Here is a 20,829-nt window from a genome sequence, read left to right on the forward strand (position 1 = left end):
CACACACACACACACACACACACACACACACACACACACACACACACACACACACACACACACACTGACACACACACACACACACACACACGCGCGATGCCTGTGCACAAATAGACAGCTGTATTGAGGATGAAGGTTGGGATGTAAGATGCTAATCTTCAAACAGACCACACACAAACATGCGCGCGTGCGCACGCACGCACGCACGCACGCACGCACGCACGCACGTACGCACGCACGCACGCACGCACGCGCACACACACACACACACACACACACACACACACACACACACACACACACACACACACACACACACACACACTGTGTATACACAGGATGGGGATGGGAGACAGAAACCGAACATGTATTATCTAAACACAACTTTAACAGACAGACAAATACAGAAATGCCAGACAGACAGGCAGAAAATAGTGATATAAAAAATAGTGATATACAGTATATATTTAACTTTCATAGATTCATTGTGCATGCAGTAAATTATTCAAAACCTTTTTTTGTTTTAATTTAGATTTTCATGGCATACAGCTCATGAAAACCAAATCTATAGGTCTATCTCAAAATATTAGAATATTACACACAACCACTCAAAAGAAGGATTTATAATGTCAAAACGAAATGTCAAACTTCTGAAAGGTTCAATGCCATTCAAAGGGCTTTATTGGCATGAGAAGCAGAAGTGTACACAGTACAATACAATCAATCAAAAATAATAGATTCAAAATAAAAATATGTAGGCCTACAATTGAAAGGGGCGAAACAGTTTTCATGTATCGAGACTACATGATCATTGTATATAGGCCTACAATGATCAGTAGTCTTTGAGGTGGTTGTGTTTCATTTGACATCCTTCTCCTATCACAGCAGCTCACAGATGTTGCTGCTGTGTTTTGCACATTGTTGTACTTCACCCAGCAGATATGGGAGTTTTTTTTTTATCATTGTCTCCGCCAGGCTGAAAGGCATGGCGAGACTATGATTTCGCCCCTGTCCGTCCGTCCGTCCGTGTGCGTGTCCTTCCGCGAGAGCTAATCTCCAGTACCGTTGGCACGATGGCAGTGAAACTGTGCACGCACAGTCGCACACTCCCTGGGTGCCAGAGCAGAACCTCTGCCCACAATTTTTTAATTGGCCTGATATACTGTAGCGCCACCAGGAGGCGGATTTGTGCAAAACACATTTTTGAACAGTACTCCTACAGATGTTGTCAAAGATTCACGCAAATGGGTACACAGTATCTCTATAGTCATTAAACGAAACGGGTCTTTCAGATTTTTCATATTCCATCATGATTGGCTAAGATTGGCTTCCAAAGTTTGCAAGAGTGCTCCCTTTTGAACAAAATGCCTCAAATCATGAACACAGAGTGCGATTTCCGTGAAATTTTGCACGCGCATTCCCACTAGGCAGAGGAAGAAATGCCACTTCAACATTTATAAATCAGTCTCATGGTGGCGCTATAACAGGCCGATTTGTGTTTTTACCAATAACTCCACCGATCAGTGTAAAACCTTTTATGCTTTTTTTACAATCTGTCCGATAGTTCATATATTCCATCCTAATTGGCTTACATTGGCTTCTAAAGTTGCTTCTAAAGTTTCTAAAAATGCCTCTAATCATAAACGCAGCTTTCGATTTACTACATTCCCAATAGGTCAAGGAACAAATGCCACCCTTTTCACATTGGCTTGTTATAGCGCCATCAGCAGCTACATTTTTGCAAAACACATTTTTGGAACAAAATGCCTCAAATCATGACAGGCCGCAGGAGATGACATGGCACCCTTTTAAAATGTGCCTATTATAGCGCCACCATATGGGGGCCACAATAACCCACCTGACCTGGCCGTCACGTTTTCATGTTATTAGTTACAGAGAAGAGTAATTTTGTTAACAGCTTCCGTTATTCCCAACACTGTTATACATCCTTCTAAATACATTCTCATTGTGGGCTAATTGCTAGTTGATTCACTCCAACACACAAAATGATTACCCGGGTTCATAACTAGCCTACTTATAAACAGGATGTAGAATGTTGTTTGTTTGTTTGTTTTTTCTCCTCCATTTAAAAAGTGTGTCCTTCTAGAGGGAACACTTATGGGAAGGTGGAATATCACCACCTGTGGCGACAAAAGCAGTGAACATTCATGTTTGTATTTTATTATGACATCTGGGCCTGACACGATATTAGCCACACCCATTATGATTTGTATTTTATTTTTACATTTGAATGTGTATTATATCCCATATTTTTATATTAATTTATTGCAGGGTTATCTGTTCACAATCAACACATTGAAAGTCGGAATGGAGACCTGTCCCTGTTGAAAGTCTATGGCTATGAGCAGATAACTACTACTACTTAAAGGACCTACACCATGAATTTTCACTTTTTCTATTTTAAAACCTTTTTTTGGGGTCCCACTGGCACCTTCTATCCTCACAAAGTCCTATTTCTGTACATTGTGTCTTTCTCTGGTTTTGGGAAGACAGAGATGAAAAGCTTTCCACGGGTTCTCAGAACAGTGCTGTTCTGAGAGTTGACGCATGTGACGTCACACGCGTTTCCCGTTTTTTTTTTCAGAGTAAAAAAAAAATGTTTCAAAAAAAATTTTTTTTTCAACTTTTTTTTCAAAAAAATTTTTTTTCAAAACTTTTTTTCAAAAGTACACAAAACTAACCCTAACCCTAACCCTAACCCAAAATTTTTTTTTTCAACAAAAACTGTCAAAAAGTAAAAAAAAAAAAAAGAAAAAATCAAAAAAAAAAATTTCAAAACTTTTTTTTTTCAAAAAACTTTTTTTTTCAAAAACTTTTTTTTTCAAAAAACTTTTTTTTTCAAAAAACTTTTTTTTTTCAAAAACTTGTTTTTTTCTCTTTTTTTTCAAAAAACTTCTTTTTTTTCTGGAAAAACCCCACTAGATGCGCCCCTGAGCAAACAGAGGCCGTTTTGGTATTGCAGCTGGAGAGCCTCATTATAGTAGAGCTAGAACAAACAAAAAGAATGGTCAGAGTGTTTGTTGAGGGTTAAAACCTGTCTAAGACTCAATTTTGAGCATATATTTATACAAAAAATATAGTTTTAAAAGCATGGTGTAGGCCCTTTAAGTGGGCCTATATATTTCATCAGTATTTATTGCGACCGTCAGGGAGCAGTTTACTATGAAAACCTCCACCGGCCGTCCGTCCGTCACACGTCACACGTCACACCTTTGCCCAGTATGACATCACACCACATGTGTACACAAACCTTTGTGTACGTTGCTGTGGCAACAGTCTGTTGTTGCTGGTCTGTTAGTGTACGTTAGCAACCACCTTAGCAACCATGGTTTTACCCTAGCAACCAACTGTTTACCCTAGCAACCAACTGTTTACCATAGCAACCATGTTTTTTTACCCTAGCAACCAACTGTTTACCATAGCAACCAGATACGCAGAGCAGGGATCTCCATATATGGGCATAAACAGGTGACATCACACTGATGTCAGATACTCAGAGCAGGGATTTCTCCATAATATATTGGCATACAAGGGATTCTGTTAGGGATCTCCATATATGGGCATACAAGGGATTCTGTTAGGGATCTCCATATATGGGCATACAAGGGATTCTGTTAGGGATCTCCATATATGGGCATAAAAGGGATTCTGTTAGGGATCTCCATATATGGGCATAAAAGGGATTCTGTTAGGGATCTCCATATATGGGCATAAAAGGGATTCTGTTAAGGATCTCCATATATGGGCATAAAAGGGATTCTGTTAGGGATCTCCATATATGGGCATAAAAGGGATTCTGTTAGCTGTTAGTGATCTCCATATATGGGCATAAAAGGGATGCTGTTAGGGATCTCCATATATGGGCATAAAAGGGATTCTGTTAGGGATCTCCATATATGGGCATGAAAGGGATTCTGTTAGGGATCTCCATATATGGGCATAAAAGGGATTGTATCCCAGATGATGCCCTGTTAGGAGATCCACACTAACAGAATCCATATATGGTCCTACCGACAGCTGCTATAAGCCAACCCTGGCGATAAGGTCTGAGTCGAAGAAATGCTTCTTTCCTGGCAAGAATTGCCCCTTTATACTGTAGGGCTCGTTTGTGTATTGTATGATGACATCACACAGTCCTCAGCCGATGATGTGGCGTGATGTCATCATATCTCCATATATGGAGACATAAGTTGCTCATGCCCAAATATGGGCTGGTGAGGTCAGACTTAGTGTGATGCGTAGGTTATCTCCATATATGGAGATTCAACTTCAATGAGTAACCATGGCAAACTGTCAACTGCCCGTATGTTCTTGATAATTGGTAAAACAAACTTTTGGCCTATTTGTGGAGATAAGCGACCAACGGTCGCTTATCTCCCGATTAGGGAGTCTTACTGGTATATTTATACTATATGGGTCTGTCACTATACTGGAATCACTGGATGAGTATCATTTGGTTTGTCTATATCTTTATGCCTGAACAGCTCTTGCACACTGACATGATTAACAATTTGGGACAAGGACACAGCTGTGGCTCTAAATGATGATAGATATGATGACTTCTATGGGATAGATGTTGAAGGTCGTCTACCTGAAATCAAGCCAAGCAATGTAGGCCTACTTCAATGTTGAGAGTGAGAGAGTCAGACAATCGCTCAACCAGTACAATACCACTTCCACATAGGGATGGGTAATCGTTATTATCGTTTATCGTGATAAAAAAACACTCACAATAATCGTATCGTGGAGATTTAGATTTATATCCTCCTGCTGCATATCTGTAGCACATAAAACCCTCTATGTAGGTAAAGTGGACCTGGAAATAATGTAGGCCTACATGATAGTCTTTTTTCACCCTCTTCCAAATCTCTTTTGGTAGATCTACATGTAACCAGGTACCTGTTACTATGGCAGCACCAGCCAGGTGCTCCTTGTTGGGGTTTATTGGCAGAGAGGGTTTAAAAGGGCTGGGCTACTTTCATTCAGGGGATCCCATAGCTGCTGTAAGGTTGGCGTCCCTGAGGAGGACAAGAGCTGAAAGGCATGGCTTATCTAAATGTGTCGGCATATTGGCCGATTGATTTAGTATGTATGGTAAGAAATCTAAGAATGATGTCCTTATTCCATGCTGGTGCTCCTTCTCCTCCTCCGTCACGACTGCCCATGGTATTGTTTATTATAGTTGGGTTTTAGACTCTAATGTATTTAAATGTGTATTGCTTTTAAAATGCTAAATGAATATTGAAGGCAAAAGAATAAAGAGCCTTTTTTTGTAACTTCCTTGTCTTATTTCCATGCTCATACTTGGTTACACGAACCTGTGCATTGTATATGGTATTGTTAAAGAGGACCTTCCCTCTAGAAAAAGGTGGCGTTGTCTAGTAGGAATTTTATAGTATTACCCTTAAAAGTCCCCTCTGCTACATACAGATGCAGATCAAGCTTGTAGATCATCGTAAAACGCAATTTCTTTGGTCACAATATTGACATGACATTTTCATATCGTCACATCCCTACTTCCACTACAGATTAGTACAGAATGATGGAAATGGGATCAATGTATTTTGTTCTCTTTTGCATTTACTCCAGCAATACCATACTTGACTGGAATTGTACAAATAGCATGGCAAATATAAACTGTTTATAATGGGTTTAAGTAGCATCATCTTAGTATCTACCGGTACTTTCATTTAGTTTTTATTACAAGACATTTAATGTTTATTTTTTTAAGACATGTTATCCCCTTCTTGTGAAAGATGGTCTGTTGTGCATATGATTACACATCTCTTGATGTCACTTGTGATTACACTACTTGAAAGAGCTAGAGGTGGCAATGAGGTGTTTCTGTGAGGTGTATTTCACACGTTTAAATTCAGTGTTGCTTTTGCCAATTTGGTCTGTTAAGGCAAATGCCCTAATTTCTTTCGCTGTGGTGAGATTGACTGTTCCCCCTTTTACTCTGCCTATATTGTGTCAATGAAAACACTGCAAAACATAGTATGTACAGGTTCAGGTTTATTTGTCACACGCATATCCATACAGGTACAGATATACAATGAAATGCTTGTGCCAGGAGCACTCTCAGCCTTATTACACACACGAGACAACCCAAAACAACAAGACAACAAGTCACCCAAGACAACCCAAAACAACAAAAACCATACAGTGTAACAGTGTACAGTTTAAAAACTGCGTACAGTGCACATGACTACCTACGTCTCGCTTTCATCTCTTCGTTAAGCAACCTGATTGCTTGAGCATAAAAACTATTACTGAGACGAGTGGTGTGCGATGAGATGCTCTGGTAACGTTGTTTGGATGGGAGGAGATAGAATTTGCATTTGCATACACCACAATTTACCTTTAATTACATACATCTTAGCAGGTACATTTCGTATTTGTCCACTGTTCATATGTTTACCAAATTAATACAAGAATGGTCGCCCCCCCAAACAAATCCTACAAAATGATGTAGGCTACACCTACACTTTGACTATACTGACCAGGGTCCCCCACAGGTCTGTTCAGTACTCTACTGTACCACTTGTCCCCATGGTGGGGTGATGGGAATTGGCCATCTTTGCTAAAAATACCTGATCTACAAGCACTAGAATACTGCTTGTAGAGATAAAAATACCTGATCTACATGGCAGTCAAGTGCAAATGTCAAGCAATACTGTGAATGTTCTTTGGTTCTTTGTTCCTATTCCCTGCACTCAAGTGCAAATGTCAAGCAAGACCGTGAATGTTCTTTGGTCTTTGTTCCTAATGCCTGTAGGTTAATTATATTGCATCACTTTGTTAACCTTATGTCTTATCTGTCCTGTTTCACCATACGTCTTATTTGTCATGTTTCACATAACTATGCAAACATTGTAGACAGATCCAAGTTGGGGTTGAATTTATTGACGAAAAATAAGTCCAATAAATGGGAGTGATGATGACAGGAGTGTGAAAGGCAAGAGTCAGAGACGGAGTCAGAACAGAGAGGAGTCTGAGCCCACCTCTGATAAGGATTCTCTTGCAAAGGTTGGTGATTCTGACCCAGACAACCAGCCCATGCCCACAGTGGGGGAAAAAACCCTGTAACCCCAATACCCCATCACCTACAACAGATACGAGACATTGTCCAGAAAAACAAGAAGATTCAAGATTTCTGATTGTCGTATGGAGCTCCTCTGCTCCTGAGGTATGAAGTGGATAACCCACTGTTGGAAGGAAACCTGTGGCTGAAGTGCAAGGAGTACTTGATTGAGACTCTGTATCGGTACGATGAGGACAGCTCCCAGGCCCATTGTACTGTGTTATGTGTGTTGTGCAGGAGAGGAGGTCATTCTCTGTGGCATCGCCAGCTGTTACAGGCGTTTCTGTAAGGACTGTGTTGACATCCGGATGGCTCCAGCAACCTTTGATAAACTGAAAGATGCATGGAGCTGTTTCATGTGTGATTCCATCCAGTGTGATGCAGGACACCTCAAACTCAGAGACGACTGGTCCACCAAGGTCCTTTGGTCCAAACAGTCCTTCCCCAACAACAGCGCTTTTGAATTGAGCCCTGTGGAGTGTACGCCTCCATTGATGCTCAACAACAGCGCAGGCCACTGAGGCTGTTGTCTCTCTTTGATTGCAACAGGGTACCTTGCGTTCAAACAACTTGGGTTCAAGATTACGTCGCCTGAACAGAACGACATAACCGACAAAGAACATCTGCAATTATTATTTATTTCCTGATGATGTGCCACACCCTTTGTTCCGTTGGCTGGCACCTCACAAGGACCGGTGTGCTGTGCATTTTTTGATATCAGATGTGCTACACCCAACACTGCCTAAGCCATCCCAAACCCAGCGTCACTTGTGCCAATGCATGACTCCATGTCATTAACAAAAGAGTCATACTCATCGTAGTGTGATGGAAGTCAATTAAGGGTTTCAAACCATAGGCCATCGGGAGAGCCCCGCGGACCACCTCCACTGTCAACTCCATGGGCACAACTTCCCACCCTGTCCAAAACTTCAGGAGTGCCTTCAGCTTTTCAGAGGAAGTGTGTGTGTGTGTGTGTGTGTGTGTGTGTGTGTGTGTGTGTGTGTGTGTGTGTGTGTGTGTGTGTGTGTGTGTGTGTGTGTGTTTGCGTGCGTGCGTGCGTGCGTGCGTGGGTAGGTGCGTGCATGTGTGTGTGTGTTAGGTAACACCCATTCCTTACCTTTACCCTTGGCCTTGTTTTGTGTGTGTTTTTTGTGGTCTGCATGGGTATTTCTTAAAATGTGTACTCAAAACGTCTGTTTTGCTAGGGGAACATTTTCTCTCTCTGTCCGCCATGTTTTCATTTCACACCATTAAAAAACAGATCGATGTACTCCCTAATGTATTTTACAGTAGTTACACCACTGTGAAGCAGTTTATTTGTAATGATGAAAGTAAGGCTCCACCCTACGGGTGCATCTCTGAGCATCCCAAATTGCTCAGAGATGATAAAGTGAAGAAAACACATTTGAATGCATTTTTGGATTGTTTATAACACAAGTCTACCAAAGATCAATGCATATATACAAGTATAGTCTAAACCCAGCACAGCAGAGACATAAGTCCTTTAATCCATGATACACTCTTGGTGCTATAGATGGCTTAAATTGCATTAATTCTACCCTGTGGCCAGTCTTCTGAAAAATGGTACCGGCCAGACTCTTCAGGTGTGAGGGAGAACAAGAGTAAAGCTTAAAGCATATTCAACTACCGTATTTTCCGGACTATAAGGCGCACTTAAAAGCCTTTAATTTTCTCAAAAAACGACAGTGCGCCTTATAGTCCAGTGCGCCTTATATATGGATCATTCATTGACATTGACATTCCCTTTAGCACAGCTCCATCTGTTTGATGCATAACGCAACGGTAGCGTCTATTATGTGCGCCTTATAGTCAGGTGCGCCTTATATATGAAAACAGTTTGAAAATAGACCATTCATTGACAGTGCGCCTTATAGTCAGGTGCGCCTTATAGTCCAGAAAATACTGTAGTTGTGTGACAAATCGCAGTCCCTTAGCTGAGGTATGTCATAAGCAGCTCCACAAACACACAAGCACGCACAAGCACGCACAAGCACGCACAAACACACACACACACACACACACACACACACACACACACACACACACACACACACACACACACACACACACACACACACAAACACACAGTCTTGTTTTTTAATTAATCCAAGCCTTAGAGATCATTTAAAGGCCTCAAGGTTGAAACTGTACAATAACATCAATTAGATATCACATGGCTCAATGTCCTTTTATAAAGGTGTTATAGACTAAGTTATAAAAACAAGCACAGGATTCAACGGATACAATACATACCACATAACAAAACATTAATGAAAGAGAAAATAAATAGACAAAAAAACAAAACAAAAAAACAACAACCATACAATATACATAAACATAGGACTGATAGCAGTGGTACATACTCAGAGGGCTACACCAACAGCATCACAACAAAAATGTTAAAAGGCAACAACAGATGTCACTGAGGGGCAGCACAACACTGTGTCTGCTCACTCCAACTCAGGTTACCATTAGGGGTGTAACGATATAGTAACTGTATCGAAATATCGTTTTTGAGCTGTGTGGAAACACAGCTTCAGTTAAGAGGTGATCTCAACGCGGGACTTTCTGAGGACTTTTTGCCCGTTGGCTGTCCATGTCACATGGTAACCGAGCTAGTTTCATGATTGGGAGCGGCCCTCCAGACGATGGGGGGAAAGAACTGCATTAGGGCCAATAGCAGGGAGTTTACCGCTCCTCCAGACTATGGAAAAAAGGACTGGTGTAATGAAATATTTTGTCCAGCAGAGAGCACCATTCCTTCACACTGAGGCCAGGCCAGTGGAGTGTGTGTGTGTGTGTGTGTGTGTGTGTGTGTGTGTGTGTGTGTGCGTGGCTGCGTGCCTGTGTGTGTGTGTGCGTGATAACTCACGTAACGTTGCTGAAGAAAAAACAAAGATAATTCCAATTCCAAACAATGTCCATGGCATTATAGGGACAGCACTTGTTGGCGATTTAAGGATAGCATTTTTAATTCCCTCAATAGAGTTTAAAACGACCAGTTCTACCGGAGCTAGCATTAGCCATTAGCCAAACTGTGGACAGTGTGGAGAGAGGAGGAAGGAAGCGTGTTGCCAGACTTATGGGAGAGAAACAAGCAAACTGGTATATAGATCATAAAAAGTGTGCTCCCCTCCTTTACTGTATGGTGAATTGACAACGTAGTGTGTTTGTGTCAGCCGAGCCCAGGGACGGATTAACCCCCCGCGAGGGCCGAGCCCAGGGACGGATTAACCCCCGCGAGGCCCCCCCCCCCAAAAAAAAGGGCCCCACCTAAAAAAGGGGCCCCCCCTAAAACATTTTTTTTTTTCAAACTTTTTTTTTTTTTTCAATTTTTTTTTTTCAAACTTTTTTTTTCAAACTTTTTTTTTTCAAAACATTTTTCTGAACACAGCTTAATATTGACAATTGTCAATTCTTGTTAACTTAAAAAATCGTATCGAATCGGCAGTGCAAAGAATCGATTGTATTGATACTACCTACTTGGGTATTGTATTTAGCATTTTTAAGAATAACATTTTAAAAGGAGGGGTTTAATTACTTTTCCTTTCCATATAACTACACTGGTCTATCGATAAATGTGTGTAATCTCTCGGTTCATGTCAAGGTGCAGGCTTGTCAATATACAATGTCCATGTATCACTGTGTTTACTTCTTTGTAACCATAATAATACATGTTTCCCTTAAAAACCTGCACAATCCACACCTTTCACACAGATTTAATGTATTTTCTAAATAGTTACTATATCGATTTTAAATCATTGAATCGAATCGTATCGTATCACCATGAATGAACGAATATCGTCTATGTATCGTATCGTCAACCATGTATCGTGATATGTATTGAATCGATATTAAAATGTATCGTTACACCCCTAGTTACAATACCATAGCAAAAAAGAAAAAAAGAAAAAAAAAGAAAGAAAAAGAAAATGTGCTGCCATTGCTAATTAACAATAATACATTGCACCTGTGCTTACCTACTGAACCGGGAATAAACCATTTATCAAGATAGGGGGAATACAAGAGTTGTGGAAAATATACCTGTTGAAAGCGACAATTTTGTTATAATTAGCATTGTGGGGAATTTAAAGTATTGTAATAACAGAATAATCAATGCAGATAGTCATAGAGAAATTTGTGAATAAAAAAAAAGAAAAAGAAAAGCTTTTCTTTTCCATCCTAACAGGGTTGAGAGCATAATGGCCTGGGGCGGGGGGGAGTCTCTATAGGGATGCGAAGATATACCGGTACGGATCGTAATCGCGATACAAACGTCCGCGATACGGTTGAATCGGTACATTCAGTGTGTACCGGTACAATAGACGGCCGAAATCGTGATGGATCGTACCGTGAGTGTCTGGATCGGTAAATTCCGCGATTGTATCGGTTCTTCCATATAGTATTTCATTCTATCCTGTGTTTCCGAGGCGCCATGAATGCACCATCATCAGCCGTTCAACCCCCTCCCCAAAAGCCAGTCTTTAACGCAAGCTGCGACTCGGACAGACGGACAACATCTGCACTCTGCATGCAGGCAACCAGGGAGACAGACAGTGCAGCGAAATGCGAGTGAATCAACAGACGAACTAGCAGCCCCACGGGTTAAAAAGATGCAAGATTGGTTGTACAGTACTTAGCTGTATAACATCCAAGTCCGCTGCGCTGATTGTTGTCACAGAGTAGCACAGGCTGATCGAGTGATATGTAATCAACAGCCGTTTCTTGGTGAATCTCCGACGGACAATTGATTGAGATCATCTTCTGCGCTATATTAACTGCACACACACACACAACAACAATGTTGCTGGGTGTTGTAGGACTACTGCTTGCGTTTAAAACAAAGTATTTGTCACTGTTCTACAACTTTCCTGTTGATGCAAGCAACTCTCTCACTTTCTCTGCTGCTAGTTCTGCTCTGCATGGGAAAGAAGCCTAATTTATACATCGCAGTACAAGGGTGTCGCACCTAAAATAGTAGACCTACAAGCTCACAATGCGTCGTGGATGCGACGCGCTGTGAGCTTGTAGGTCTGTTTTAAAACATTTTGGCTATAAAAATGGCATAATCCTGGATTAAATATAATATAATATAATATAATATAATATAATATAATATAATAATACAAACCAGGGAGGGACTTTATTGTTTTCCAGGTCAAGGACCCCTTAGCTCAGACAGAGATCAAGCAGGGACCCTTGCTGTAGGCTAGGCATTATAGCCTACTGTATCACACAAATATTTGGCAGGCCCCCTGTAATAACCCTGGATTGGGGTCCCTGACTCCCAGTTGAAGACATATAGGCCTACTAATAATGACATAGGCCTTCTATATGATTAGTTATGAAACAATTCTACAATAGCCAGCAGCTTTGTGTTCTCCCAGAATACTATAGGCCTATGTTGGGTTGTTAGACAGAGCCTAGTAGGCTACTACAGTGAAACAATAAATTGCCTTGAATTTAAATTTCATACATTTTTAGTCGCTATGTTTTGTAAATTTTGGGATTTGGGCTTGAATCGTGGTGAATCGTGAATCGTATCGCATCGTATCGGGAACAGGGGTGGATCGCGATGTATCGTATCGGCAGGATTTCAAAGTATCGCAATTATATCGTATCGCTGGCAGTGTATCGAGGTCCGTATCGTATCGCCTCAGTGGTCGAGATTCGCATCCCTACGTATAGGCTTTAGCTATAGAAAATATTTGACTACAAACATTTTAGGCATTTAATGAATTGATGATTTCCACACTTGTGAGAAGTATATCTAAATATGTTGTGTAATCTAGTTGGGGAAAAGTGTAATCTATGAACAATCTTAAATTGAATCAGAGAATGCTTGACATTCATTGACAGAGCTGCCGAAGATACTGGTACAGTCCTCCCATTTTTCATTAGAAATTTTCATGTCCAATTTTCCTTAATTGGCTAGGCAGGGCTTGCCAGGTGCAATAGAATTGAGAGACCATACCTTTACCAAAAGGTCGATACTCATGGTGGGTTTTTTGTTCATTGTGGAACATGTGTTCTGGAAAAAAGAAAAAGAAAAAGAAAAGAAATGAAAAGAAAAGAAAACTAATATCGGGAAAAGTGCAATGCTGGGAGTGGGTTTGTAAGCAGGTGGATATAGGTGGTTATACTGTAACTGCATACACTACAGCATGTACTGTGTGTGTGTGTGTGTGTGTGTGTGTGTGTGTGTGTGTGTGTGTGTGTGTGTGTGTGTGTGTGTGCGTGCGTGCGTGCGTGCGTGCGTGCGTGCGTGTGTGCCGCGTGCGTGTATAGAGTTCTAATCAGGGCAATCAACAATCAACCTTTCTTTATGATAGATAACAGATGTTTAAATCCCTGTCTGGATTTAGTTTAATCTGGTTGAATACGTAATCTATTACAAACAAGGTCACCAGCAATCAAATATGTTCATATATTTTGTTATAAAATACACAGTTATCATTGCATTTCTGCTTCTACGTTGTGGTCACACCACGACCCATGATGGACTTCTTAGTGTTTCTCTCAGGTTTCAAAAGGATTATATAACACTTTGGTCCAAACAGTGCTACCAAAAGACCAAAGCTGGATGCTAAAATAGCAAATACCTCCACTACATCAGCATATTTGCCAGGAGAGCTGACATATGCAGGGATGAAGGCGATCCACACGGCACAGAAGATCAACATGCTGAAAGTGATCAGCTTGGCTTCATTGAAGTTGTCTGGGAGATTCCTTGCCAAGAATGCGAGGATGAAGCTGAGGAGAGCCAGTAAACCAATATAACCCAACAGCACTGCAAAACCAACTGTTGATCCCACATCACACTCATAGACTATCTTATCACTGTGGAGCAGTGTGTTTTTATGAGGAGTTGGAGAGGAAGACACTAACCATGCTATACAGACTACTGACTGGATGACAGTAAGAACCAGAAGTGTTCCTCTCTGCTGCACGGCACCAAACCACTTCATAATGTCTGCTCCTCCAGGTTTGGAGGTCTTGAACACGGCCAACACCACCATAGTCTTTACCAGGATACAGGAAACACACCACGTAAAACTGATACCAAACGCTGCATGTCTCAGCTGACAAGTCCAGAGTGTTGGACGACCAATGAACAGAAGTGAACACAAGAAACACAGTTTCAGTGACAACAATAGCTGGTAGCTGAGTTCTGAGTTGTTGGCGCGCACCATGGGTGTGTCTCGATGATAGACGAAGATTCCCAGGGCAATGCAACAGATAAGTGTGCCTAGCAATGACATGATTGTCAAGGAGATACCAAGGGCCTCATGGTAGGAGAGGAACTCCATGCTCTTAGGGACACAGTGGTCACGCTGGGGATTGGACCAGAAGTCCTCTGGACAACTGATGCACTCTGTAGAATCTTAACAAAAACAGCGAGGTTAAAGAAACAGATGAGATTATATCCTAAAGAAAACCCACTTTGCTTTATTGCTTTATCCTACCATCCTACTATAATCCTTCTATATCCTACCATCCTGGGGACTGCCCATAATTCCGAAGGTTCATTAGTCCGAATTTAGTTAGGGTTACTGAGGTTAGGGTTAGGGTTAGGGTTAGCGTTGGGCATAGTATTCTTAACAAATTCGGACAAATGAACCTTCGGAACAATGAACCAATGAACAAGGAACACTATCCTACTATGAATATGGAAACCTCCGTCTAATAAGGATAGAGGTTTCCTCACTAGGGAGTGAGGAGACCGATTCTTAACAATTCCCAAAGTCCTCACAAATAAACATATTAACCTACTACTAGAAGTTGATTAGATGCGACCATGTCATGTCTCTACCAGCTCAGTGACCTTGTGGTTAATGTGTCCGCCTCTAGCTCAATCCCTCTCTTTAATGCTCACTCACATGTACTGTTATTTGAGCCAGCACCTGAAGCCAACCAAAGATTATGGTAATTGCTTAGGTCGGGCTCGGTTGGGGCCAGACAGATTTAGGCCTGGGCCTTAATTTTCAAGCCTCTTTAGAACTTTAACGTACTCACGCACACAGGGGCATGGGTGTCAGTATGTATATCGTATACAAATAAAAATAATTGGCGGTCTCTGTTGTTCTAATCACCCCTTAGAAAAGGTTCTAATCACCCCTTAGAAAAGGCAAAAATGGTTTCGCCTGCTTTACGTTTGTTTGAGACCAATTTGCTTTGCAGTTTGCACTTCCGGTCTAAAGTGGATACGGAAACGCGTTCTAGAATCTAGACTGATATGATTACTGAAGTACATGGTCTTTTCATTGGCTCTGCGAAAGCCAGCTGATTCCTATCTAAAATCCACATGTGATGACTGATGACTGATGGCAGAATAGCGAACAGTCAATGCAAGTTTTGTTTGCAATTGCAAAAATTAAGTTTAAGTTTCATGCTGGCAGTGGCTCAGGGGTAGAGAGTTGCCATCTGAGAACCCCAGTTCGATCCCGGGCTCCCCCAGAGTTAGTGTCGAAGAGTCCTTGAGCAAGACTCTGAACCCCTAGTTGCTCCCAAAGAGCAGGTTGGTGCGTTGCATGGTTTCCTCTGCCATTGGTGTGTGAATGGGTGAATGTAATGCACAATCTATGTAAAGTGCCTTGGATAAAGGCAATATATAAATGCACCATTTACCATTTGTGAATCCTTGTACCCATGGCCCAGAATTTGGTGTGACACCCATGTGCACGCGCGCATACACACACACACACACACACACACACACACACACACACACACACACACACACACACACACACACACACACACCCACACACACACACACACACCCACACACACACACACACACACACACACACACACACACACACACACACACACACACACACACACACACTGGTTGCAGATCTGTAGTGACAGTTGCAGTCCTGAGTCTCTAGACTGCAAGTAGTTTATGTCGGAATGGAGATGTAACTGTTTGGGTGTGAAGACTGTGAACAACCCCGAGTATTTATTTAATGTAAACCAACCAGTCTCATTGCTGATCTCTCCCTCAGAACAAGCAATGCAGTCAAAGCAGCAGACAGGTTCTCCTTTGCTTCTGGCCATACGGGTTCCAGGGGAACAGCTCTCACTGCACACTGACTGAGGAGGCTACACAGGAAAGTAACAATAATGGTCAATTTAATTCTGAATTACATTAACATCATGCTCAGCATTATATATTTGGCTGACATTACCTTTTTGGATTCAAAGTTCCAGAAGATTTTGTCTTCATCAAGGATGAGTTTTCCATCTCCGGAGGCTGACTTCTTGACCACACCTACATACTGAGCCCTTGTGCTTCCACCAGGGAGCCACGCCCAGTTCATGACATCATAGATCGGTAAAGGATCTCCATTCTCATCAAATGATACTTGATCACCAAATGATGTGGTGAAGTTGACCTTTTCCAGGTAATACACAAGCTAGAAATTGTGATGAGCAAAATCATCAACCTGCCAGATGGTGGCGATATTGAGTTCACACTTCACAGGTTCACAAGCTGTATTGTGAACTGACTGTAACTTGTGAACTCAATACCACCACCATCTGGCGGAGTCAGTTGCACAACATGCAAGTGCAACAAATCTGAGCCGAACGTTGAACATACAATGCGTAATAGTGAATCGCAACAGCATTCTGCCAAGTGCCGCCCTCCCTGCATTCTCATTGGCTGAATGCAAGATAGAAAACATGGACACCGCCATTATAAGTTTCGAACTGAACTAAACTCGACCGAAATAAAGCGAACAAGTAGCCAGGCCAAGCGTTGCAAAGGTCACTTGAGCCGACTCAACGCCGTTCCAGTTACGCCCCTATAGGGACAGAATAGTAAATAATGCTTGGGGGAGAAGTGGACAATCACAGCATGTCTTTTCCGGGACTTTGGAGACAGTATAGTTGGACCAGTAATGCCTCATTCACACTACAGATATATAGTTGAACGTTTTGCTTGGTAATTCAATGTAATCTCAATGGAAACCAGCTTTAAAGCCTGGGCGTGTCGGTTGTCCTTGGAATCCAGGCTTTAAAGCTGGTTTCCATTGAGATTACATTGAATTACCAAGCTAAACGTTCAACTATATATCTGTAGTGTGAATGAGGCATAAGGGTCCATTTGGTTCCATTTGTACACTCTCAGAGTTATGGGGTCCTTGAAATAAAAGGTATGAAAACCACTGTGCAACTTGAAATGGAACAGAGGCTTCATTAGAATCATTGGTAACACCTTTGAAGGAAGTGAGAAGAGACACAACTTCTCTCCAATATGGCTGCTGTGTATACCTGTATAGCCTATTGCCACCTTCCCCCAATCAAGACCACCTGCAGAAGCCAGGGCCAGGGCTACACAATACTGAACTGGCCATCTAACATGAAAGATCCTGGTATTGTCATATTGTACATTTTCATTATTATTCTGAATTTGAAGCCAACTAAAAACCTTAACAGGTAAACTGTTTATTAAAATCCCACCTGCCATGGCTGCATTGTCTGCAGAGTGGCACAGCTATGCCCAGTGAAAGGCCCTCTTCCAGGCACACATTGCAACATGTGATGGAGGGCATAGGCTAGAGCATACACAGCCTTGTACACATTATACTCTGGTCTGAGGTCAGACACATCCAGAAGAGTAGTTTCTGTTGTTCCAATGTCCTCTTGTCCAGTACACACCCCTCCACCAGCATCCACCCAATCTGACGGAAGGGGTGCAAATTTACACCGAAATGTGTGCTCCCAAAACTGCCTCACCTAAAACCCAATGAAGACTTAAGAATGAATAAAGTAACGTATACTGTACATTGTAGCTTAAATACAAAATGAAACGAAAGACTCACTATGTTTTTTTCATGACTGTTGTCAGGGTCATTGCCAGGATGAATTTGTAACAAGAAGTCCTTGAGACCTGGTATTTCTCCACGATGAAGGGCAACACCCAGGGTGCCTCTCAGGTATGGCAGGTAGCGAAGAGACTGGAGATTAGTATGTGTCGTCCAACCTGCAGCGGCTATCCATTGCAGACCTGTCACATTCTGCTTTACCACCTAGTGATTGTGTTAAGTATTATGTGGCATTGGCAACCACCCTTGTGTCAGATCATGTACGAATTGTACCAGAAACGTGTTTTATCATCCACATACCGGAAAGGAATATAAGAGTTGCATCAATTGCAACACCACTCATGTTGTATACAAAGTGTCCCTTTGGGATGATCAATACACAGATCAGCTAAACGCAATCTAAAAATGTGTATAGCAGAACACAAAGCAGTGATCAGAAATGGTGACATTGAGTATGCGCAACATTAGAAGGAGAGGGTCCATGGATTAGCAGCCACACTTAAATTCATGGGCATAGAGAATGTCAGCCTTCATCCTAGGGGCGGTGACATGAAGACACTCCTATTACACGGGGAAGCGCATTAGATTTTTACTTTAAATTCAATTGAACCTCATGGCTTGAACACCTCATTACAAACCTCCTCCATGAGATTAACCATATAGATCCCATATGCAAGAGCAATGACCACACGAGCCGTGGATGTCTTCATGGCAGTGACAATCCTCTGAAGTTTAGCCAGGTCATTGTCCCAAGGCAGAGCCTCTGAATAAGCCACACAACCCATACCAGACTGGACCAGTTCAGACTGGAATGACAGGCCAGCATCACGGCCATAGTCATCATCACTGAACAACACTCCTACCCAAGTCCACTCAAACCTCCTCATGATCTGGAGAATAGCTTCCTCCTGGTTGGAGAAATAATGGAGGGATAGCGTAAGTAGTATACAGTAGTAGGTTTCTTGTTTTCTTCTTTGAGTGTGTGTGTGTGTGTGTGTGTGTGTGTGTGTGTGTGTGTGTGTGTGTGTGTGTGTGTGTGTGTGTGCGCGCGCGCGTGTGCGTGTGCGTGTGCGTGTGTGTGTGTGTGTGTGTGTGTGTGTGTGTGTGTGGATACAAACGCATCTATTGTGTGTAGAAAAGTTCACCTGGAAGGCATTACTTGGGATTGTTCTAAAGAAGGATGGGAACTGATCCATGTCACTCAGACAGGAACAAGCAGCATAGTAACTGACCTGAAAAAGGCACACAACATCTGTTCTGTAATATAAAATGTATTTATTTAACTATTATCATTTTTTTGTAGAGGATGTATTAGGGAGTAACAAAAAGACAAATAATGAAAGAAAGAAAGAAAGAAAGAAAGAAAGAAAGAGAAAGAAAGAAAGAAAGAAAGAAAGAACATTGCAATGTAACAGGCAGTGACAGCCTTTGCCATTTCAGAAAGCTCTTGAAGAACAATGTGCATAAATGTGCTGTTTAACAGTACATTTAAAAAAAAAAATCTACTCCACCCTATAATCACAATGCCTACTACAAGTATATGCATCCTTAAGCACCATGGACAGCGGCACTGTCACAAAACATCAAGTTTGAACCCCTAATTGCAATCGTCAGGTGACAGTTACTATCAAAACCTCCACCGGCTGTCTGTCTGTCTGTCTGTCTGTCTGTCCGTCTGCATGTCCGTCTGTATGTCAATTCACGTCACCATCTTCATTCACCGTCTCCACATTCACAACCTTTATTATGTATCATATTGTACATTTCTAAATAGCCAAATAATCAAAATTACCGGTAAGCATATATAAAATAGGTTGTGCTAAAAGGAGATTCTCTAGGAAACTTACCATGGGCACTCTGTACAAACCTAGTATTCTTGAGATGGCAATAGAACTTGTTGAGGTATCAGGACCCACAATTCCAATCACTGGAGGAGAGCCAACACAGCTCTCATCCAGTTTAAACTGCTCCTCTCTCCCACTGATCAAAGACAATGCTGCACGGAATTCAACTCCAAGCGTGTAACAGGTATCATAGAGAATATACCCCAGAGTCACATTGGGTAGCAGGCTGGGGTTTCTGTTAATCTCTGTTATGGCAAAAGCCATTGTCTGGGCCTGTCTGAACCCTTCAATGTAAACACTAACACACACAATACCGTCACCTTGAATATGTATATCTATAGAAATATACAACATCATCTAATCCTGCATGGTCCTATAATTTACAGTATATGAATTTATCAAAACAAGGTCCATGTTCTCTTACTTGATATTATACTTGTGATACTCACCCATAGCAACTGGGCTCCTGTTCCTTGGAGGTAAAAGACAGCTCAGGGAACATAGAGGAGAAATGGATCTCAAACAAACCACCTAGAACCAAGTCTCCAGCCTTGTAAAATCTGTTGAGTTTAAACTGTTCCTGTAACTCACAAGAAGAGGAACGAGAGGAAGACAAAGGAGAGAATGAAGAGAACAATATCAAATACAGGTATGAAAGCAGGTGTGTGTCTAGAGAAGCCCTCATGACTGTCCTCCTCTGTCTAACACCCTCCCCCTTCTCTAAATCCACTGTCCAGTTGTTAAGTTTTATACACAGTTCTGTGCCATCCCTTGAGCCAATGTATGCCACTACGTAATCTTTCACAACACCCATCAGGGCCGAGGCAGAAGTAGACTAGAGGCAAGGCTTAACATACATGTGCATGCGTGTGTGTGTGTGTGTGTGTGTGTGCGTGCGTGCGTGCGTGCGTGTGTGTGTGTGTGTGTTTTATTGTTTTTTTTTTTGTGGCCAGGGTATTTATTAAAATGTGTGCCTCAATGTCTATATAGCTGACCTGTTGTGACATGACATCACATTGTTGAC

General features: G+C 41.8%; 1 protein-coding gene across 1 annotated transcript; it reads right to left on the bottom strand.

Moving 5' to 3' along the window:
- Nucleotides 1-13,596: 13,596 nt before the first annotated feature.
- On the bottom strand, nucleotides 13,597-20,490 carry LOC308308069 (extracellular calcium-sensing receptor-like; the record flags this gene model as incomplete). The annotated part of the gene is made up of 9 exons (XM_080753439.1): nucleotides 13,597-14,510; nucleotides 16,111-16,234; nucleotides 16,321-16,548; nucleotides 17,597-17,872; nucleotides 17,959-18,165; nucleotides 18,600-18,869; nucleotides 19,107-19,193; nucleotides 19,809-20,103; nucleotides 20,255-20,490. The coding sequence occupies 9 exons, from the start codon at nucleotides 20,488-20,490 to the stop codon at nucleotides 13,597-13,599; spliced, it is 2,637 nt and encodes an 878-aa protein (XP_080609565.1).
- Nucleotides 20,491-20,829: the final 339 nt, after the last annotated feature.

This window comes from Nannobrachium achirus (assembly GCF_963921795.1).
Source record: "Nannobrachium achirus genome assembly, chromosome: 22".
Classification (NCBI taxonomy): Eukaryota; Metazoa; Chordata; class Actinopteri; order Myctophiformes; family Myctophidae; genus Nannobrachium; species Nannobrachium achirus.